Consider the following 24,915-nt stretch of genomic DNA (forward strand, 5'->3'; position numbering starts at 1 on the left):
TCCTTTAGTCTTTTCTTATGTGGGAAGCTCTTTATCTACCCTTCAATTATAAATGATATCTTTGCTGGGTAGAGCAATCTTGGCTATAGGTCCTTGCTTTTCATCACTTTGATTCCTTGCCAATCCCTGTTACCCTGCAAAGTTTACCCATGTAGGTAACTACATGCTTTTTTTCTTGCTGCTTTTAAGATTCTCTCTTTATCTTTAACCTTTGGCATTTTCATTGTGATGTGTCTTGGTGTGGGCCTCTGTGTCCATCTTGTTTGGGACTCTTCATGCTTCCTGGACTTGTATGTCTATTCTTCACCAAATTAGGGAAATTTTCTTTCATTATTTTTGAAATAGATTTCCAATTTCTCACTCTTTCTCTTCTCTTATGATGTAAATGTTGGTATGCTTGAAGTTATTCCAGAGGCTTCTTATACTACCCTCATTTTTTTTAATTTTTTTTCTTCTTGCTGTTCTGTTTCTCTGCTGTTTTTTGCTTCTTATGTTGAGAATCATTGATTTGAGTCTCAGCCTCATCCATTGTACTGTTGATTCTCTGTAAATTGTTCTTTATTTCAATTAGTGTTTCCTTTGTTTCTGATTGGATCTTTTTTTATGCTTTTGAGGTCCTCACTAAGTTCCTTGAGCATCCTTATAATCAACGTTATAACTCTGCAACTGAAATATTGCTTATCTCCATTTTGTTTAGTTCTTTTTCTGGACTTTCGTTCTGTTCTTTTGTGTGGGCCATGTTTCTTTGGCTCCTCATTTTGGTAGCCTTTCTTGTTGTTTTCTGTGTATTTCATTCAGCTGTTATGACTACCACTATGCTCTGTGGTTCTTTGTGGGGAGGGCTCAGACAGGAGTAATGGCCTCTGCCAGCAGTTTTATATCGAAGAAAGTTGACCCCCAGTTCTCACCCTGATGCCAGACATTTCAGTTCTTCTCCACATGCCACTGTTTCTCTTCAAGCTACTGCCCCAGTGCTGCTCAGTGGGGGTGAGTCTGAGTAAGTCCATGTATGGACCCTTTAACAAGAACTGTGTAGGTATCTTGCAGTTTCTTCCACTGACTCAATCTCCCCTGGTTTTTACAGTCAGAAACCATAGGGACTTACCTTCCCAGTACTGGAACCTTGGGCTGGGGGCCTGGTGTGGGGCTGGGATCCCTCACTTCTGAGATAACCCTCCTGATTTTTATCCACCACACATACTTGTGGGACCAGCCCATTCCAAGTCTCTGTCCCTCCTACCAGTCTGAATGGATGTGGTTTCTTCTTTAATTCCATGGTTGCAGAACTGCTATTCAATTCTATTTCTGCCAGTTCTGAGTGATTATTTTTCTATAGCTTAGTTGTAATTTTGATGCAGTTATGTGAAGAGGTGAGCCAGGTTTACCTAAGTCACCATTTTGGAGATCTAGCACTTATATCATTCTTTCTTAATTTCAATTTGGAGGAATTTCACACTATGCCATTAGCAATCAAGCTTCCAGAGCTTATAGATTGTAGTGCCAAGATTCAAAACTCTGTCTGTAATACACTTCCAGGACCAGGCAGTTAGAAACGAGCAAAGCAAGCACAGTGGGTCAACTATAGAAGATCTCCAGGGCAGAAAGCCCCAGGTGCTTAGCAACAGTCAAAACTGGAGAAACAAGGACCTCTCCCCCAGGTAACCTTTCACCAATACCAAATCCATTGTTCCTTTTTGTATCTTTTTCAGTTTCTTTCTTATAATTTTTCAAGTATAAGTCTTTACCTCCTTTGTCAAATTTATTGGGGGGGGGTGTATTTAATGCAATTGTAAACGAGATTGTTTTCTTAGTTTCCTTTGGTCCTGGTGGTCTGAACAGTAGATCTTTAATCACCATACCAACTCTAGTATGGTAATTACTTATTGTATTTCTTCCTTAGTAAATATTGGCAATTTATATTTTTTCAAGAACTTATTTATCCACTTATTTATCCTTATTTATTTGATTTTCAAAGTTGTTATAGAGTTGCATGTAGGGTTATAACTCTTATAACTTAATTTTTTCTGAATCAGCAGATACATCCTCTTTCTCCTTCCTAAACTTCTTTATTTTTGGTCTGTCTTTTCTCTTTTAGCAGACCTTTCAAATATTTATATACGGGGTCTGGCACAAATAACACTTGTTTTTAACTACAAAATATTTTATTACAAAATTATAAGCATATAATTTGGTAACATAACAATATCACACTCAAACACACCATGTGGCATTTTAGGTTAAATATTTAAATTAAAAATATAAATTATTACACCCAGATTATTACCCTACCAACCATATTCAAGCAGGTGTTAATTCTGCTAGACCCTGTATTTCATTGTTTTTTTCAAGGAACTAAACTTTGGATTAAGTTATTCTTGCTATTGTTCATTGTTAGCATTTATTTTCATTAATCCCTTCTTTTTTTATTTCTTTGGATTGTCCTATTATTCTTAACACCTGCATTAAGATCTTTTTATTGTTCGAGTCTTTCTTGTATAACAATGAAGGCATTAAAACTATACATTTTTTTTCAGTGAAGGTTTTTCTGTAGATCCATGAGTTTTGGTATCTTTCTTTTATTACTTTCAAATTACTTCTTTAGTCCAAAGGTTATCGTAGAATGTTGTTCTTATGTTCCATGTATTTTTGATTTTCTGGTCATTTTTTAATATTTTTTCTTACTATTGGATTATAATCAGACTTAATGAACTATAAACATTTCTACTTTATAAATGTTTAGGCTCCTACGCCTAATGCAAAAGTAAGCTGTGGCTGCATTTTTAAGTGACTGACCTTTGTAAAGGGTTTTTTTTTCTTTTTTTTTTTTAATTAAATACTTTTGAATTTTATTGTTGTTCAAGTACAGTTTTCTGCTTTTTCTCCCTCCACTCTCCCCAACTCCAGCTATCCCCACCTCCCTTCCCTGATTCTATCACCCCTTGTTTTCGCCCATGTGTCCTTTATAGTTGTTCCTGAAAACCCTTCACCCTTTCTCCCATTATCCCCTCCCATCTTCCCTCTGGTTACTGTCCATTTGTTTTTTTTTTAATTAGTTTATTTTTGTTCAATTACAGTTGTCTGCATTTTCTCTCCACCACTCCCCGCCACCCCAGCCAAACTCATCTCCCTCCCTTGCTTCCACCCTCCCCCTTGGTTTTGTCCATGTATCCTTTATAGTAGTTCCTGAAAACTCATCTCCCCACTGTCCCCTCCCCCATTTTCTTTGTCTATTGTTAGATTGTTCTTAATTTCAATGTCTCTGGTTATATTTTGTTTGTTTGTTTGTTTTATTATTAGGTTCCAGTTACAGGTGAGATCATATGGCCTTTTGCCACCTGGCTTATTTCACTTAGAATAATGTTCTCCAGTTCTATCCATGCTATCTTAAAGGGTATGAGCTCCTTCTTTTTTTCTGCTGCATAGAATTCCATTGTGTAAATGTACCATAGTTTTTGATTCATTTATTTACTGATGGGCACTTAGTCTGCTTCCAGCACTTGGCTATTGTAACTTGTGCTGCTATAAACATTGGGGTGCACAGGTTCTTTTGAATTGGTGTTTCAGGATTCATAGGTTATAGTTCCAGCAGTGGAATTGCCAGGTCAAAAGGCAGTTCCATTTCTGGTCTTCTGAGGAAATTCCATACTGTTTTCCACAGTGGCTATACCAGTCTACATTCCCACCAACAATGCATTAGGGTTCCCTTTTCTCCACACCCTTGCCAGCACTTGTTTGTTGGTTTGTTTATGATGGCCATTCTGACCAGTGTGAAGTGGCATGTCATTGTAGTTTTAATTTGCATGTCTCATGGCTGGTGATGCTGAGCATCCTTTCATATATTTCTGGGTCCTCTGTATGTCCTCCTTGGAGAAGTGCCTGTTCAGGTCCTTTACCCAATTTTAGATGGATTATTTATCTTCCTGGAGTGGAGTCATGTGAGTTCTTTATATATTTTGGAGATCGAACCCTTGTCTGACATATCATTGGCAAATATTTTTCCCATACAGTTGGTTCCCTTTTCATTTTGCTGATGTTTTCTTTAGCCATGCAGAAGCTTTTTATTGTGATGAAGCTCTGTTTATTTATTCTTTCCTTTATGTCCTTGCTCTAGGGGAAATATCAGTGAAAATATTGCTGCGTGAAATATCTGAGATTTTCTGGCCTATCTTCTCCTGACGGGATTTTATGGTGTCACAACTTATATTCAAGCCTTTTATCCACCTTGAATTTATTTTTGTGTATGGTGTAAGTTAGTGATAAAATTTCTTTTTTTTTTTTGCATGTAGCTGTCCATATCTCCCAGCACCATTTATTGAAGAGGCTATTTTTGCTTCATTTTATGCTGCGACCCCCTTTGTCAAATATTAACTGACCATAGAGACTTGGGTTTATTCCTGGGCTCTTAGTTTTGTTCCATTGGTCCATGTATCCAGTCTTATGCCAGTACCATACTGTTTTGATTACAGTGGCTTTGTAATACAGTTTGATATCAGGTTTGATATCCTACTTTGTTCTTCTTTCTCAAAATCACTGCAGCTATTTGGGGTAGTTTATGGTTCCATATAAATTTTTGAAATGTTTGTTCTATATCTGTGAAGTATGTCATTGGCACTTTAATAGGTATTGCATTGAATCTATAAATTGCTGTGTGTAGTATGGACATTTTGATGATATTAATTCTTCCAATCCATGATCATTTGTTTGTGTATTCCTTAATTTCTTTCTTCAGCACTGTGTAGTTTTCTGAGTACAGATCTTATACCTTCTTGATTAGGTTTATTCCTAGGTACTTTACTTTTCTCATTGCTATATCAAATAGGATTTTTTCCTGATTTCTGTTTCTGATATTTCATTGTTGGCATACAAAAATGCCTTTCATTTCTGAATGTTAACTTTGTAGCCCACTGTTTTGCCAAATTCATTTATTAGGTTGAGCAGTTTTGGGGTGGAGTCTACAGGATTTTCCATGTACACTATCATGTCATCTTCAAACAAAGACAGTTTTGTTTCTTCTCTTCTGATTTGGATGCCTTTTATTTTTTTGTTGTTCTCTGATCACTGTGGTTAAAACTTCCAATACTATGTTGAATAGAAATGTTAAAGTGGACAACCTTGTCTTGTTCCTGATCTTAGTGGAAAAGATTTTAGTTTTTGCCCATTGAGTATGACGTTGGCTGTAGGTCTCTCATATATGCCCTTTATTAGGTTGAGGAATGCTCCCTCTATTCCCACTTTGCTGAGTGTTTAGTATCATAAATGGGTGCTGTACCTTATCAAATGCTTTTTCTACATCTATTGATATGATCAGGTTGTTTTTGTCTTTGTGTTAGTTTATGTGATGTGTTACATTTATTGATTTGCAAATATTGTACCATCTTTGCATCCCTGGGATGAATCCCACTTGGTCATGGGGTATGATCTTTTTAATGTATTGCTGGATGCGGTTTGCCAATATTTGCTGAGGATTTTAGTGTCTATGTTCATCAGTGATATTGGCCTGAAGTTTTCTTTCTCTGTTGTGTCTTTATCTGGTTTGGGGACTAGGATGATGCTGGATTCATAAAAAGAGTTTGGGAGTCTTCTGTCTTCCTGGATTTTTTAGAATAGTCTGTGAAATATAGGGGTTAGCTCTTCCTTAAACATTTTGTAGAATTCCCCTGTGAAACCATACAGTCCAAGGCTTTCAGGTGTTGGGGTGTTTTTTTTTATTACTGTTTCAATTTTGTCAGCTGTAATTTTTCTGTTCAGGCTTTCTGCTTCTTCTTCATTCAGTTTTGGAAGATTATATTTTTCTAGAAACTCGTTCATTTGACCTAGGTTTTCAAATTTCTTGGCATATCATTCTTTGTAGTAATTCCTTACAGTCCTTTATATATCTGTGGCATCAACTGTAATCTCTCCTCTTTCATTTCTGATTGTGTTTATTTTGGGATCCTTTCTTTTTTTTCTTGATGAGTCTGCTTAAAGGCTTGTAAATTTTGTTTATCTTTTTGAAGAACAAGCTCCTGGATTTATTGATTCTTAGAACTGTGCTTTTAGTCTCTATGTTATTTAAGTCCACTACGATCTTGGTTGTTTAATTCCTTCTACTTGCTCTGGGCGTTGTTTGTGGTTGTTCCTCCCCTTTTTAAAGGTTTTTCAAAGCATTTACCTTTATTTTCATGGTGGGAGATGAGGCAGATCTGCTGTCTTTGTTTACCCATATTTTATTCCTTTATGCACTATACAATCAAATTATATAATTCTACTAACAAATACAGCTGTCATAAATAGGTTTCAAAACACACATAGCTGGTTTACAACTCAACTGGTGGGAGTAGAAACGTGAAGGAATACAAGAGTGTCTCGAGCGGGGTGCTGGGTAACAGGAACCAATACAATATTTCTCTTCTGTAAAAAAAAGAGAAATCTGATGGATGAATAAAACTATTTTGTAAGTTTCTGCCATTTTGCAAAAGGTTACATAATTGCTGATATAAACATCACATTCTCTAGAAAACAATTGCATTGTTGTTTAGCTATACTATTTTAAGAGAACAAATACTGTAACTGGTATAAAATGAAAATGGGTTGTGTGCTATATTTCTATTCTTTGTTACTTATTGATAAAACCAATAAATAAAGTAAATAGGAAACATGTTACATCTCACTATACTGGAAACGACTCTAGAAATCCAATCTCATGGGCAGCTATGGCAAGTCACAATTGTTGAAAGAATCCTAGACAAAGGTTGGTATCTTAGTTCTCCCATAAATAAAACTCTTTCATGCACCTATATTTGAGCGTTTACATGTGAAAAAATAGGCTAGTCTATATTATTTATATAAAATTAATAAATAAATCAGAATATGTATTCTAAAATATCATACATGAGCAATGTTTCTGAGACATAGAAGTATATTCGAGTTTAAGACGGTATATGAAGCGCAAGGTGGTACTTAAGTCATTCTTTTTTCTTAATATTTTATTTATTTATTTTTAGAGAGAGGGGAAGGGAAGGAGAAAGTGGGAGAGAAACATCAATGTGTGGTTGCCTCTCATGTGTCCCCTACTGGGGACCTGGCCTGCAACCTAGGCATGTGCACTGACTGGGAATTGAACCAGTGACTCTTTGCTTCACAGGCCCATGCTCAATCCACTGAGCTATACCAGCCAGAACCTAAGTCATTCTTTCCATTATCTTGCCAATGGCACCTCCCTGTTTCCAGTTCCCTACTTTGTGAACAAGCTTAGGTCATCTACAATTAATCTATTTAGAAAGAAGCACTTGCAAATCATTTAATATACCTCACTATAGTTATAGTCTGTTTATCCTTTCCCTTACTTGACCTCTCAAGATATGGGAGGGTTGAGGGTATACTCCTGAAATAGTTTCTGAGGATGCAGATCCCTCCTGTTACCTTTAGAAATCCTAGTGGGTTTTGAGGTTTCCCTGGAGACCTTATTTCAGAAACTGCAATGCACCTTTTGTCAGCTTTGCTGAGTTAGAAGAAGGATTCTAGAGACTGGGTAACAGGACATGTATGTAATAGCTGTAACTCCCCTCTGCACACGTGCCATCACCCACATTCCAACTCATCCTTGGCCCTGACTTAATTTGCATTAGGTTAAAGTTTATGTCCTCTTGAAAACAAAGAAAGATCTCACAGTGATGCTGTTAGCTGAGGGCAGGAGCTGTGAGAAAGGGAAGAGGAAGACATGGGAAGGAAGACTCTGTTTCATCATTTAGGAACATTTATTTGTACCAAAACTGAGCAAGGGCTTATGATGTTGTTTCCCATGTCCATGTATGACAAGTTTTTCTGCTGTTTATCTGGGTCTTTTTCTAAATTGTGTAGCCATATACTAATCATTGCAAAGTTACATGTAAAAGATTACTTAATTTTCTCAAGACTTATAAAAGTCCTTAGTCATGGATTCCAATAATAGTCTGTGTTGCCTACAGTTTGGCCAGATATGATGACCCCATACAAAAAATGTATTTTTTAATATAATTTTTATTTAATTCTTGTTCAAGTACAGGTTTCTGTCTTATACAAAAAATATTTTTTAATATTCATCAGCCACATAAAAATAAAGTATGAAAGTAAATGGCAAAACAATTTGAGTTTTAGACCACGGTTATGTATATTTGCATTTTTTTGTTATAGTATAGGTTTTAATTTCCACATCAATCCTTACACAGTACAAATGTACCCCCCCAACAAATGACCACTAAATATAATAAATTCTGAATTTTTTATAGGTAACAGTAAGATATAAAAAGAAAACAAGAACTTTTACCATTTCACAGATTGATGATTTTAAGCTATTTTCTTTTTTTAATTTATTTAATTATTTTTCAAGTACAGTTTTCTGTCTATTACTCCCAGCCCATCCCACCCCCCCGTGCTCCCCCTCCCTCCCATTTCCACCCTTCTCAGTTGTTGCATTTTTAAAACTACCGAAAGAATCCACTTATCATGATCAATGGTTAATTATGAAATATTAAATAAGCAATCACTAAGGAAAGATGAAAAATATGTATTTCTTATTCCTTAATGATAAACCATAGCCATAGAAATAATATGATCTGGATGACCTCTCAATTACAGAGTCCATTAAGAAAGGACATTATCTTCTAGAAATAACAAAAGCGAGGTTTAGTATTTTATAAGTGCTAAAGATTTATCAAATGCTGAATTCCCACATGCAAACAATGATTATATCAGAATTAGAAAATGCCATAAAATATTAAATATATAGACTTAATATTTTTCACGAAGAGATTGAAGATTTAATGTATTACTTCTATAATCTCTTTGATAATCATGCTTGAAGTTTAGTGCTTCTTAGGGAATATTAATTTGTGTTTTGACTAATCCTTATTTGTCAAGATTTAAGTGTATTTAATGACTCAGAGAATTTTTCCAGAAATTTTTCTAATTTAGTTCTCACAGTTATCAAAATTGTCCATATGATTAATTTACTGTTTAGCAGAACCATTCGCCACGCTCAGACTGTCTTTCTCAATGTGCCTTTTCACCTGCTTTGGGATTCAGCCTGCCTTTGGGATTTAGCCTACCTTTAGGAATGCCTCCGTGTACATACGGCTACACTACGTAAAACAAATCAAAGCCATTCATTACAGTGTAGACCAACTCTCTAATACTAGTGGATAGTGGGTATCTATTAATTATCTAAAAGAATACATTACTATTCTTTTTGAAAGCAAATGCAATGTTTTTAAAAACTATGGAAGGAGTCTAGAGAGAATCTTGATAAAAACTCAATTATTGACTTTCTGCCAACAGATCTTCGAAAATGTAAGCACCATAGTGAGTGTTTTGCAACCCAGATAAAAAAACAGCAAACAATGAATCCTGTGTTCTAAATTTGAGGCAAGAATAATAAAGTTTATTGTCAATTTACAGGGTTTGGCAAAAGTAGATTTAGAGTTATTTGTATGAAAACTACATCATAATTACTAAATTATAATATAAGAATAAGCTCTATGTTTTATGTACTCACAACTGTAAACCTACTTTTGCCCCATACTGTATTGTGGATATTTAATTGCTTTTGGAAATTCTTATCTATCAGCTGCCAGGTAAAACTTGAACAAAGAAATAAGTTTCTCTGCTGCAGCCTTTGCCCTTCTTTAATCACATGGAGGTGGGGACAGGAGCATGGAGACTAATTTCATAGGAACAAAGAGAAACCCTAAACTGCTGGTTGGAGAAGAGAATCATGGTTTGAGACAGGTAGTCACCTTTGTCACCCACAAGGTATATAGTTCCTGTATATAAAAAACAAAATCATACTTAAAAATGATTATAAAAGAACTATTCCAGCCTGGCTGGTGTAGCTCAGTGGATTGAGCGCGGGCCTGTGAACCAAAGGATCACAGTTCAATTCCCAGTCGGGGCACACGCCTGTGTTATGGGCCAGTTCCCATGAAGGGACACACAAGAGGCAGCCATACATTGATATTTCTCTCCCTCTCTCCTTCCCTTCCTCTCTAAAGATAAATAAATGAAATCTTAAAAAATAAAAAAGAACTATTCCCAGAGTAAAATTTAAAGCAGGTCCCACCTTGAAGGGTAATATAGTAGTGTCACATCAAAAAAGAGAAAAACCTTTATTCATTATGAGAGTTTCCTACTTAGGCCCCACTGACTGAAGCCTAGAGTGCATTTCTCTAATTATACTCTATCACAGATCTGGGTCAAAATTCTCTTTCGATTAAGCTCCATTATATAATACAGATCATGTCATTGCTTTATTAGTATTAATATATATTTAAGTTTAAACATTTATTTATTAAAAAGTCAATATAACTAATGTCATTTTAATGAACACACATATATCAAATCAGAAGTTGCAAGGCTCACAACTTCAACATCCATTTGCTTCTAAATTTTATATGCACTGCTCAGTTTAGAGAAAATTTGAATTTACATGCTACATAATTGCAAATATTACAATATTTATCCCATTAGATGCATGTCAGCATATGTACACTTGAGGGAAGTTTAACATAAAGTTAAGTACTTTTATACTTAACTTTTAAAGTTAAGTACATTAATATGTTTGCTCATTTTTGCTAGACGCTTGCTATGGAGTAGTTCGTGATTTCTGTGTAATTTCTGCAGAGAGTTTTACTTTGATTTAATACTGTTACCTTGCTTTGTATTTGTTGGCTAATTATTATTTGGATGTTCTTAAACTTCGGGTTCTAAGCTTTGGAGTTGATTTAATGACCACAGAAAACATTTCATATTCACTTAAAAGAGCAAATGTCTCATTCATTTGAGAGTTCTAAAGAGTTTTATCTACAGAAATTCAAGAGAAATTAATCTTACATTAATAAAATATTCAAGTGATCTGTATCATAATAAAGACATAGGATGTCTACCAGCATTGGAAAAATTTTCTGAAAAAAATTTCTGAAACTTCAGGTGACTTTTAAAAATCTGCCTACATAACAGTCAATATTAGAAAGGTGAAATTGGAAATTATTACTGTTACCTTGAGGGTTCATTTAAAAACTGACTAGTATTATAATCATACATCACCAAGACCCAAATTTGGCATGGAAAGCCAAGTGTGGGAACTTCTGGGTAAACCTTGTTTTTTTTAAATCTGGGCATTTAGAGAAAGGCTTGAAAGTAGGTCAATTTTGAGAGTGTGTTTCATTCACTATTGTGCTCCCATCCCTAGCATAGTGCCTGGTATACAGGTGGATAATAAATATTTGCTAAAGGAATAAGGAGTACTTTTCCACATGCAAGCCACGAAGCTGATTCTGTACAGTGCTCCAGTTCCATGGCCTTTGGACTCAGACTTGGTCAATAAAACATTGGATCTACACAATGAAAGATGCTTTGTTTCCTTGGTGTTTCAGAACGTGACAGACAAGAAGGTTGTGTAGGCGGTAGTAGAAATGACAGTCATTAAACCAGCTTATGTCCTGGTTTGTAATTGATGTGGCTACTCTTTGCAGCCAGATCTGCTTGGCAGGGTAATATGGCAATATTTGAGAGCTATCCAAGGAAGTTCCAAATCAGGTAATATAGCAGAAGAACTAAACCTCACCCCCAAAAAAGCACAGTGAGTAGGAAGAGAGAAAGGCCACCTGCTGGGACCAATGGAATGGGGTGCCTTAGATAAATATTTGCTTAAACCTTTCATTTTCCCATTCTTTTTCAATGTTTTTTATCTCTATTTCACTACAGCTCCCTTTCTTTTAACTCGCCTTTTAAAAGCGCCTTTACTTAGGCATAAGATTCCAAAGCTGCTAACTTAGTTGAGATATGCAAAATTCTAGACAAGGGATTTAGTTACAGAATATTAACTTTTATTGCATTTTACTTGAGTGATCTATGTAACTAACTTAAGAAACTCAGGTAACGATTAATGCCACAGGAGTATTATTTAATCTAGGCAAGTCCGTCATGCTAAGATCTGTGAATGTTTCCCCCGTGCAGAGGCTTCTCCACCAAATTCTATGGTGCCTCCAACTTGAGGTTATTCTTTCCAACGAGTGTTACTTCCGATAGAATGATCATTAGGAGATGGCAACATTTAACAAGGACACTGGACACTGGTGCTAAAAAAAACTCTCCCAACTTCCTTTTCAGTATTTGTGAGTGATTCTAATACTAGAATTCCAAGAACATACTTGTAAATTGATTTTAGTAACTACCTAAAGGTCGTAACACAACTCACAGTGAAAACCTAAATACAAGTAAGTCAAAACATTTAACAGGAGTCAGAAACAGGGAACAATGGTTAGAGAAATGAAAGGAAAAGAATTCTAAAACCCTGTTGAGGCAATGGAGCACAGAATGTTTAAACTCTGTGGAGGTAATGGAACACAAATCTTAGCAGGGGATTTCTTATTCACCAGGAAAAAAAGAAAGAAAATAACACAGTGGGTGCTGTATCTCTCAATTTTGAACTAAAAAGAACCTGTCAGTTCTTCAGGACAGTAATTTTTTAAAAATATTTTATTTATTTATTTATTTTTAGAGGGGAAGGGAAGGAGAGAGGGAGAAAAACATCAATGTATGGTTGCCTCTCGTGTGTCCCCTGCTGGGAACTGGCCAGCAACCCAGGCACGTGCCCTGACTGGGAATCGAACAGCGATCGTGTGGTTCAAAGGCCTGCGCTCAATCCACTGAGCTACACCAGCCAGGGCTCAGAACACTAAATATTTGTGACAGGAAGGAAGAAGGAAGGAAAGGAAGGAGGGAGGAAGGAAGAAAGGTAGGGTCAGAGTGAACTGTCTTAAATATTTACAATGCATGGGATGATTTACATATGTTATTGCACATTTAATTGTGAGCACGACCCTGTCAAGTACATATTATTAAGTTTTTTTGTAGTAGAAGAAACTGAATCTCAAAAGTCGTGACTTGACCAAAGTCACAAATAGTAAGTAATAAAACTAGACTTTTTCTCATGCCTATCTAATTCCATAGCTAATAAAACACACTCAGAGAAATAAATCTCCTCTACCTCTATTGCATCTGCATCTTCCAAGTGAAAAAGCATGTATGCACATGCACACACATGCACAAGTTTCCCTCTATACCCGAGCTATGCTTAGATAGTATAACTGAGAAATTTCATGAGAATGCCAGACATAGCCACTACAAGGTCAGTATTCTTATTCCAGCTATAACAGTAGCACTATCTCCCCTATACATGTGAAATATAAAATGCCATTTGTACCTTATTACAGCTAAATATTAAGGGAAAAGAGGCATATCTAACTTGTTTCTTGGTGACTGAGAGTCCATTTTTTATTTGTATGGAGACATCTGAGAGTTGTACTGAGACCACAACAGTGGGTTTCATAGGAAAAGTAAATTATATGCCAATGAACAGTGTTTTTTTCATACTTTAACACTCCCAAATAGAGCAGCCCTCTTTCAAAACATAGTGTCCAAACCTAGCTTAACTCCAGTCTATCATCACTTGCCAAGAAATCCAATGTGATAGTTTCAACAGGTAGAAGGGATCAGCGACTTAGAGGGTCGGTTCCATGAGAGGAGCAGAGCTGCGGAATCACAATAAAAAGTGAGAAGAGTCTTTGCAGAAATGGGCAAAGACTAAGCAAGTTGCATTTTGAAATAGGGCTTTAGTCCAAGTAGAAAATCTGCCAAGAGTCCGGTCATGTGGGTGAAGCCTGGAAGCTCCAGTTAAGGACAGAGGTTCAGCTGAGTTCCTAGGAACTCAAATAGAGGAAGGCTCATTTCGTTCGGGTCTGAGCCAGGCAACACAGGAACTCCAGCACAGAGTCTGAGTCCCTACAGCTGTGCAGAGCTGGGTGAGCAGTGTCTGACGATTAACACACTATTGGTAACTTATGACAAATTTCAATATTGTAAAAAAAATTTTATTCTCTCGCAAAAAAAACACAGATGGATGAAGTGACTTGCACAAGCATGAGCCTATGGCGAATTCATGACCAAAACTCATGTTCTGCGGGTTTTCTTCTGAAGCACCCTTGACCCACTTCTTTGGGTGACTCTTCAGTGTAGGAGACAAGATTGAAAATAGCAGTTTCTGTGTTTCAGATCTCTTGTGGGTCCTTTTATAGTGTAACCACAGTCAGGCTGACCGAAGGGATCCCTGGCGAACCAGGATCCCCGTGGCTGCTTTAATATTTAAAGTAATAATCATTGTAAGTTAACTCAAATATAATATAATTTGAATATAATCAGTGGGTCACATATAATCTATGGGTCACATATACTTAAATTATCTTAAATAATTCATGATTACTTTCAGCTATATTGGACAGTAATATCAAGGTTGACTCAGAAAGGTAGGAAATCCTTAAGTAACATTGTGAGGCACTGTACAATGTGCCTCTTCCCTCTTCCCCCCAAAATGCATTTCAATGGTTATATTTGTACTAATAAATTCAACATGAGAATTAAAAATATATATATGAAACTCAAAAGAGCTAAACACAGAGAAGCAAGAGTTGAGTGTCTTTTCTCATTGAAAACTGGGAATTCTACAAAATAACATAAAATTTTATTCAGTTTAAGTTGAGTAGCACTTGTCACAAGTGATTTTCAATCTTTCCTACAAGTTTTAAATTAGTCACTGAATAGGTTGTCAAAATAGTACCACTGTTAGAAGCTTTATAATTCACTGTAAATTCTGGCACAATTTTCAATTCTGAAAACTAAACTATGCTTTTAAAGTATGTTTACTGTTCTTCCTCTCTTTCTCTATTTTCAGTGCTTATCACAATATTTAGTACTAATAATATGCATACGAAACATAAATATGCCAGGTACAGTTAACTAAGAGCACTCTCTGGTATATGACATTCACAAATACAATAGCTATTTCAGGATCATTATTTTACTAATTATAACGAAGACAGGTATACCAAAGATAGCAATCCAAATTGACTTGAGATTCCTTCAAAGAGTTGTCTTTCTAATTGTACTGCCCTTCATTAATTATGTCTTATTAATTGTCACATTGTATTATACCTGTGCACAGTATGATGTTAAGTAACATAATGCAGAGAATGAGAAGCACTGTGAAATGTTGTAGGCATTACATTTTAATGAGACAGCATTTGTGTTGAGTCTGAATGCCTGCAGTTAATTTAGAGAACAAGAATTTGAGTTAAAATTCTAACATGTTTAGCAAACCAAGTATTCATTAAGGTAGGCAAGGTAGAAGCATTGTGAGAACTCCTGTGTGACCATTAGCCACACCTGCGGTTCTGTGAGCAACAAATATACTTTATTTCAGGTGGAAGTACCCTGTGCGCTGTAGTATGAAACTCTTTACTTGTTTTCCTCAGGTCCTCAAGGGTTTCCCAGAATGTTTACAAGCTGACATTTGTCTACATCTCAACCAGACTTTGCTGCAAAACTGCAAAGCCTTTCGGGGGGCAAGCAAAGGTTGCCTTAGAGCTTTGGCAATGAAGTTCAAGACCACCCATGCACCTCCAGGAGACACTCTGGTTCACTGTGGGGATGTCCTCACTGCACTTTATTTCTTATCCAGAGGCTCCATTGAAATACTCAAAGATGACATTGTGGTAGCTATTCTGGGTGAGTGTTTTAGAACTGGAGGGTGACAAATTCTGTTGTAAGCTGGCACAACGAGTAGTTTAAAATAACAGAAAAAAAGGAATGATCTGTTTATTTATGAGTACAATTTAAGACTAATGGGTAATTTTAAGTTTTATTTAAACTCAATGCAAATCAAATTAACACCTCAGAAAATATGTTTTCTTGGCTCTCACATTTTCCCTGATGTGTAAACTGTTTCATGTCGCTTTTCTGTCCTTGTCAGCTCCTTCAAGATTCAAGGCCCAACATTTGAAAGTAGTCAGTATTTTCCTTTTCATCTGGGAAGACTTTGGATTTATGTTTGATCTGTTAACACCTTAAATAAGATGTACATATTGTAAGGGTACTGGCCAACATGTGCCAATGCCCTGTCATGAACTGGGTTTATGTTTTGATGAATTTCATCTATTTGCCATGTACTTTTACCTGCTATGTTCCATCAAACAGAATTATTTGAGTCATTATCTAGGTAACAAAGAACTATGAACTTCTGGTGAGGATATTATAATTAGTGATAAACTGGTTTGGGTGCAAAAGAGAATCATATGTCCAATCTGTCTCTTCAAAAAAAAATTTAGCCAGGGTAACTTGTAAGACTTCTTTGGAATATCATGAGAGTAGGGACAAACAAGGTTGCAGAGGAAAAGGTCGGTTCTCCTGTCCTACCCCTGAGCCAGTAGGTTGCAACCTCAGGCTGCCCTTAGCAACACCTATCCGCACCCCTCAGTGTTTGCAATCACTTGCACTTTTCCCCTGTGGATTAAATGCAGGTCTGTTTAAATAACAAGCTTATAATTCACTGATTTTCTTTCACTGATGTTAACATACAAAAAGGCAAGGGTTAGGGCACATAATGTATGTTCTCTTCTGTGCAGAACCAGAGTATGGTCCTGTGGCATTGCATAGGACCCAATGCATAAACAGAGATGTTGAGTGATTTCTATATTTTTAATAATTTTATCATTGTAACAACCTTAAATTTTTTCCCAAATTTGACAAGATGCACAATTCAGTTTACAGTACAATAAGCACACAAGAATAAAAACATATTTTAAGTCACTTAGCAAACATACAATAAAGTTGGATTTTCACCAGATTTGGCCTTCGACAGTTTGCTCTGGGATACTGCAGAGAAGGCTCATGCTTCACTGCCTTCCTAATCTTTAAATCAGCCAGAGTCAGTTTCTACAGGAAAGTAATATGCCTTCTTTCTTTAGAAAATAGTAATTTTAGAGTATAGTTAAGGTATACATGTAGATTGGCTTACTTTTTGCTCATTTACAGTCATGTAAGCTAATTAAAATGCAAAGCCCATGCTGAATTTAATCAGGGATTTTCTTTGATAGCACCTATACTGATGTATCAAAATTGTAAAAAACTTAAAGAGATTCTCTTTTGTTCATTTCATTTAAATCTACAACTGATTTCTTTGCAAATTCTGAATTATTAATTCTATTTTTAATGCAAGTATTCATTTAAATTAAAGTTAATGTGTTTGCTCTAATATTAATTTTTATTATAAAGATATGGTATCCAATTTCTTCCCCCAAAATTCACATTTAAGATAAGAATTTCTTAAATTACAGCATTTTTTTGATTAGTTAGAACTTTATTATTTCAAAGTCTTAGAGTTTGCATGGTTGGGTATATATGAACTTGTCTAACAAAACAGAATTAACAGATCCAGGGAGTTTTTTTTCCAAATATGAAAAGAAGCTTCAGGATATATGTAAGAAAGTACTATTTTATACTGCCATTGAGAATCTTTAAAAATTATATAATCAATAATATATTGGTAGTTACTAAGTACATATTTCACAGGTACAATTTTTAAATGTTTTCACATCCAGAGACAGAAAAATCTAAGTGGCCATGACATTCAAAGGAAATATTGGGGGGAAAATTAAACATAAGAGGTATGTAAAGATTTTGCCTGGAGTCAGAATACATGAGATTTCATCATGGTTACTCTCTCCAACTAAGGTGACCTTGACTTAATCAGTTTAACTCTTTAATCCTCTTTCCATGTTAATAAAAAAATCAGATAATAATTAGTCATTTCTTCATGAGGTTATTTGTACAATATTAAATGAAATAATGTACCTAAACATTTGACACAGTGCCCGGCACCTGCTTAGTCCTCAATGAGCATTTGTTGTTGTTATTGTCACTATCGTCCTCACCATTCAACAGGGCCTCGCAAAGCAGGTGGTGTAAGGCCAGGCAGGGGGGATGGAGAAGGCCTATCAGAATCCAGACACTGAAATAACTTCATGCTTGGCAAGAATGCTAGGACACACTTTCAGAATCAAGGCCGTGTGGTACAAAAGCATGCCTGTATATGTTCAGAAAATATAACTTGATTTATTAAGCAATTAGACAAATTCATTAAAGGCCAATCCAATAGTGCTTACTCAAGGAAACAGGGTATGTTCAGATTGTACCCCTCCTCTTCTAAGTGTTGAGAGTGTTGCACCGGAGCCCCATGCTCAGCGTTTCCTGCAGAGACCATCCTGAGACAGAAAGTTCATGAATCTGACTCACCGCAGCCTTTCTCACAGTTCCAGATTGACAAAATTAGACCACACCTACTATATGGCAAGAAGGAGTTTCAGCAGTATCGCGCATACCCAACGAAAGCCATGTTTGCTGCATTTCAGTTGTTTAGACAAAAAATCAAAACAAGAAAATAATGGGGATTATATTAGGACCAGTGTGCTAAGAGGTGGACCCCATTCAACAAACATGACTGAGGTATTCTGTGGCTCAAGAGTCGGCTGGACACAGGGTTTACATTTGAAATCTGTAGTTCAGAAGTTAGTCAGTGTTCTCATCTACTTTTAGGAAAAACAAAATATTAAATTCAGATTTCTTTATTTTCTTTTCTTTTTTCTTGTTTTAAGGGAAAAACGATATATTTGGAGAAATGGTTCATCTTTATGCCAAACCTGGAAAGTCTAATGCAGATGTGAGAGCTCTCACGTACTGTGACTTGCACAAGATCCAGAGAGAAGACTTGTTAGAGGTTTTGGACATGTATCCCGAGTTTTCCGATCACTTTCTCACAAACCTGGAGCTGACTTTCAACCTAAGACATGAGAGTGCAAAGGTATATGTTAACCATTTTCTTATTTCTTGTACTTTCGACATTTTATTTTATTCTCAGACTGCCCAAATACCCCCAAAATGTCAAGCAAAATACTGTAGCAAAATTTTACCAATCCTGAATATCTGGAAGAAAAAGCCAACTTAATATTGACATTTCTAAATTATTGGGAATTAATTCAGTCTCATTTATTTGAAATATACTACATAACTTTAAGTACGTCAGTTAAGTTTGACCTTTTAAGAACTCTTAGGGGACATACTTGATTTTAAATAGCCTTGGTTTGTACTGGGTGTGCCAACTATTTGTAAGAAATTGGTGATTCTAGACTATTGAAAATTCCCTAAATGGGTGTGTGTTATGCAGAGGTGAAACTATTCTTTTACCTATCCTTTACACATTTATTGGTTAACAATGTATTTTTAATAATAATAAAAGAATTAAAATTACTTTAGTTTAGGTCCATATTTAGCACAATTTCCAAATCACAGAGGTAAAAATTAATAAGACTTACACCTGAGTTAAAACTAGTACCACAGAACAAATAACATACAGTATAATAAAAATATGCTAAATGAGCCCTGGTCGGTGTAGTTCAGTGGACTGAGCATGGGACTGTGAACCAAAAGATCGAGGTTCAATCCCCAGTCAGGGCACATGCCTGGGTTGCAGGCCAGTTCCCAGCAGGGGACGCAAGAGAAGCAACCATACATTTATATTTCTCTCCTCTCTTCTTCCCTTCCCTTCTAAAGATAAAGAAATAAAATTTTAAAAAATATGCTAAATGATTCTACATACAATTTCACCTAGAATGAGTTTTGAGATTATAGCCCTTATATTCCTCACTCTCCTCCACTATGAAAATATTTCCTTATGATCTGCTACTAATTTAAGAATAGAGAACTTATGCTGCAGCCCACTGTCACTAGATTGTTCCTCCATCCTCTTCCCCCCCAAATCCTATAATCTCAAGTCCAATTCTAAACACGTTTTTATTGTCAGATATGAACTGTTGGACTTTTGAAACTTGCCCATGTATTTTGATGCAAACTATATACTCTCTGGAAAAACAGATGCTCAAGTCAATCGTTAGGTAAAAGTTGGTAGACGTAATTCTTCCTAGAGGTACAGTCATTTCCCGGCACTGTGAAAAACTCAAAGATGAAGTTAAATAAAAAGTTTCTTTTATTTTTAATTACAGTTTGCATCCAGTATTGTTTGTATGAGTTTCAGGTATACAGTATAATGAGTAGACATTTATACAATTTATAAAATGATTCTCCTGCAAATCCTAGTACCTACCTGGCACTGTATATAGTTATTACAATATTATTGACTGTATTTGCCATGCTATACTTTATGTCCCTGTGACTAATTTGCACTTCTTAACCCCTGCATCACTTTCACTACAGTACCCAACCTGCCTCTTATCTAGCAACCCTCAGTTTGTTTTCTGTATCTATGAGTCTGTTTCTATGTGGTTTGTTTATTTTCTTTAGATTCCACATATAAGTGAAATCATATGCTATTTATCTTTCTCTGACTGACTGATTTCACTAGCATAACACCCTCTAGGTCCATCCATGCTATTGCAAAGTAAGATTTTATTCTTTTTTATGGCTTAGTGATATTCCATGTGTACACATGCCCCACTTCCCATTCTCAATTGTTTAATTGTTTGATGTTGAGTTGTATGAGTCCTTTATAAATTGTGGCTATTAACCCCTTATAGAGTGTATCATTAAGAAATACATTTTCCCATTCAGTATGTTGTCTTTTCATATTGTTGATGATTTCCTTTGCTGTGCAAAAATCTTTAGTTTGACTTTTAAGGTCACTAAGATATGTGAAGCATCAGCTCAGCTCAGCTAATTCTTTATAAAACTCTGAAAAGTTAAAAAATATTTAGGTGGTGAGATGTTCAAATTACCATTAGCATGTTTTAATCATGGTTTTACTTCAGCATTTTATCAAGTCCCAGTTTAATGTTACCAAAGTTATTCTGAGTTTGCCCTGAAGACAACAAATATCCACCACAGGTAGCTTATTTACATAAAAAGTCAGTGACCAAGTAAAGAAAACAAGCCTCCTTTTTCTTTATTTAGGTGATTACCTTTATATTCACAAGACTGGCATTTCACAAAGTGAACAAGAGGGGTAAGGGAGGAGACACCGGGAGAAAAATAAACAGTTCAAAGCATAATTTAAATGATTAAATTTAGCATTATATTAATTGTTGTGAACTTTATTTTATTTTTGTGTATTTTATTGAATGTTTTGGGGTGATATTGGTTAATAAAATTATACAGGTTTCTGGTGTACAATTCCATAAAACACCATCTGCTCGTTGTACTCTGTGTTTACCATCCCTAGTCCAGTCTCCTTCTGTCATTACTCATCCCCGCTTTATCCCCCACCTCCCTTTCCATCTGGTAATCACCATCTTATTGTCTATATCTGTGAGATTTGGGGGGATTTATTTGCTTACTTTGCCTTTTTTTACCCATCTCCCCAACATCCCTCCATGCTAACAGCAGTCAGGCTATTCTCTGTATCTATGAGTCTGTTTCTGTTTTGCTTGTTAGTTTACTTTGTTCATTAGATTCCACATGTAAGTGAAATCGTATGGTATTTGTCTTTCTCTGACTGGCTTATTTCACTTAGCATAATACTCTCCAGGTCCATCCATGCTGCCACAAAGGGTAAGATTTACTTCTTTTTTTACAGCGAGTAGTATTCCATTGTGTAAATGTACCACCTTCCAATCATTACCATGTAATTTAAATATCATAGCTAATTATAATTAGTTCACATTTTTCTCTGAAGTAATACACATTCTTCAAAGTTCTTAAAATTATTATTATTTTTATTTTAACTTTACCAAGTCACATAAAATACATTTCACTTGAAGAAACGTGTTGTCTCTAAATATTGTCAACATCATTCCCAAACACTTCTGATTAATAACTTCTAAAACTATAATTTCCTTTCAGATGATGAAACTATCAGAATTATTGTATCAATCTATTTTATAATTTAGAGACAATCAATAAGCAAAGCATCTTAGCTGTTTGCCTGCAATCTAATAATTCTCAAGTGGTTGAAATTATATGAAATAGTAAAGAGTTTACTGATAATGCATTATGTTCAAATTGAATAATCTCCCATTTTATCTTCATGTTCTATTACCAAAGGCAGACCTCCTGCTACGATCACAGTCCATGAATGATGCTGAAGGAGACAAACTACGAAGAAGAAAATTATCATTTGATAGTGAAGGAGAGACAGGTAATTCATTCTATTTATAAAGTTGAAATATGGAGCATGTGGTTATTAGCTCTTCTTACTTAATTGCTCATTGTACTTCTGATTTCAAGGGAAACTTTACTGGGGTTTTAAAAAGGCAAATCCTTTGCTTCTTTCTGTAGCTAATGATATGGTTTCTGACTGAGAGCTTTCAGTGATGTCATTCAGCAAAGCCATCTGATGTCTACTACAAGAACATCACAGATAAAGAAATAGAACAGATTGGGTTTGTTTTTAAAGAAGCCAATTAATAACAATGGAAAAGCTATGTTTTTCCACCTCAGAGTTCTGAGGTGGGTGTTCTGCAGGGAAGAGTCTCCTTGTGGGCAAGGGCTCAATTCTCTCACACACATGACTATTTGCAAGTTCTATTTATCCTCAAATCCTCTGAGACACTTGCCACTCCTGGCCTCTCTAGGTTTTTCTGTCCTTTTAACTATTCCTTATGTTCTACTCATACATACAATAAATATACACTTAACATTCACATTTTTAAAAACCTATCCCATTTCTGAGAAACAAATTGTGTACAAGAGGCCTTGCCCTCTATAGGAAGAGACACGACCCACACTCCATCATTTCAGATAGAAGTGGCAGGTGCGGTTACCAGATTAAGCACACCTCAGTGGGAACCCAAATGAGGCTACGTCTAATTGTGCCTGGCCAGGTGGAGGAAGGCTTTCCTTAAGAAGGCTCCACTCTTGCCCCATGCTGATCCAACAGACACTCTAGTCTTCACCTTACATGGCCTGTCAGCAGAATCACTGTAAACCAAGTCCTTTCTTCTTGTGTATTCTGCTATTGGCATCTGCGACACTGCGCTCTTCCTATTTGCCTCCTACTTGCACTAACTCCCTAAATATGACTATAGGATTATTATCTTCTAAACTAGTCCATTCGTTATTAGAGTTTCTCAAGGAATGACCCTAGGCCCTCTTCTCTTCATATTCTGTATCATACTCTTTCCTTGGGTCATCTTATTTATACCTACAGTTTTATTATATTCTTACATAGAAAATGTATGTAATTACTTCTTAATCCCAGACCATCTAAACTTTGTCTCATACTTCTGCCTATAAAACCATCGACTTGAAATCTCAAAAGCAGCTTAAACTACAGATTTTGTAAACTGAATTCGTGACATGTCCCTGGAAACCTGCCTCTCCATCAGTTGCTAGGTTGTTAAATGTCACCATCAGAAATCAGTTGCACAAGCCAGATATCTACCTAGGCTCTCAACCTCTCTGTCAACTCTGACAATAAGTCATATTATTGTTACCTCCAATACATCTCCATTTAGTCATCAAATTAGGTTGTTTTCGGTATACTTCTTTCCATCTTCATAGCCACAACTCTGAGCCAAGTTACCATAATCTGTTACTAGAATGCTGAAAAAGCATGCTAACTCACCTTGCCTCTCTTTGATCAATTCTCCGTGTAAAAACTAATTCTCCCTGTAAAAACTAACAGGGGGAATAGTAGGGGAACTCAGGTGTTCAAGATTTTCGTCTTAATTGACAGCCCTAAGTGATTAAATGCATGTAGAAATCTGTTATTCCAAAATTGTGTTGCTTTTGAATAAAGACTCCTGTCCTTTATCATCAAACCTTTGCCTCCAGAATTCCGTCTACAGGGTGGTGGCAGGCAGGAGGACCTCACTTGCTGTTCGGTAGCACTGTTATCTTAACTGGACTTTGCCTTCCTGTCTTCAAAGACACAACCACAGCACACAATTTCTCAACCACTAAAATTGCATTTTTGTCAATGTTAATCTCCAAATATATATTCAATATACACTCATTCTTGATTTCTTCAAATGTATAATCTTTCTTTCTCTTATAAATTTCTGAGGCACTTTCATAGGCACTTTCTCTTCGTTAGAGGTATATTTGTCCAAAAATAACATCATATATGTTGAATTAGAATAATTACTGAATCCTCTGGCTGATTATGGAATAATAAACCACCACAGATAGATGATAACTTATTTCTGTAATATCCATTATTATTCTTTCAGTTACTTTTTCTTTTTTTAGGAAATGCATATTAATTTTATTTTTTTAATTTTTAAATTATTTTTATTGTATTTTCACATTACCATGTAGTTCCCTTATACCTGTTCTCCCCCAGCAATCACTGCTATTGTCCATGTCCATCAGCCCTTTTTCCTTTTGGCCCAATCCCTTTGTCCGCTAACCTGCCCTCCCCAGCGGTCCTCCTGCTCTCTATCTGAGTCTGTCCATCAACATCTGCTCTACATATTCACGTGCTCCTGTGTTGGGTACATAAATGTTTGTAAGATGATATCCTCTTGTTGAATTATACCCTTTATCATTACATAGTGTCCTTCTTTGTCTATTACTATAGCATTAATTTTAAAGTCTTTTTGTAGGATATAGGTACTGCTACTGACCACAGCCTTTTTTTCTTTCCATTTGTATGCAATATCTATTTCCATTCCTTTACTTTTAGTCTGTGTATATCTTTCTATCTGAGATGTGCCTTGTTTTCTTATCCATTCAGCTACCCTATGTCATTTCATTAGAGCATTTAATCCATTTACATTTAAGGTAATTATGGATAGATATGTAATTAATGCCACTTTATTATTAGACTATTTTCCTCTGTTTTTTTCTTTTTCCTCTTCTTTTTCTTTTCCTTCTCCTTCTCCTTTTTCTCCTTCTTTTCTTCTTCAAGCAAGCAAGCATTTAACATTTATTGTAGTACTGCTTTGGTTTTAACAAACTCGTTTAGTGTTTTCTTGTCTGGGAAGCTCCTTATTTTTCTTTCAATATTAAATGATAGCCTTGCTGGATAAAGTAGCCTTGGTTGTAGGTCCTTGCCTTTTATTACCTTGAATATTTTACTCCATTCCATTATGGCTTGAAATGTTTTTGTTGAGTAAT

General features: G+C 35.7%; 1 protein-coding gene across 1 annotated transcript in view; it reads left to right on the forward strand.

The window, feature by feature from the left end:
- KCNH7 (potassium voltage-gated channel subfamily H member 7) overlaps nucleotides 1-24,915 on the forward strand; it is a 166,461-nt gene that overhangs the window by 117,707 nt on the left and 23,839 nt on the right. Inside the window, exons 7-9 of the mRNA XM_037044579.1 lie at nucleotides 15,324-15,576; nucleotides 18,501-18,706; nucleotides 21,898-21,991. Of these exons, the coding sequence (XP_036900474.1) occupies nucleotides 15,324-15,576; nucleotides 18,501-18,706; nucleotides 21,898-21,991 (553 nt within the window). The remainder of the gene's footprint in view (nucleotides 1-15,323; nucleotides 15,577-18,500; nucleotides 18,707-21,897; nucleotides 21,992-24,915) is intronic.

This window comes from Sturnira hondurensis, unplaced genomic scaffold (genome assembly GCF_014824575.4).
Source record: "Sturnira hondurensis isolate 20B ecotype Veracruz unplaced genomic scaffold, ASM1482457v3 Scaffold0004136, whole genome shotgun sequence".
NCBI lineage: Eukaryota > Metazoa > Chordata > Mammalia > Chiroptera > Phyllostomidae > Sturnira > Sturnira hondurensis.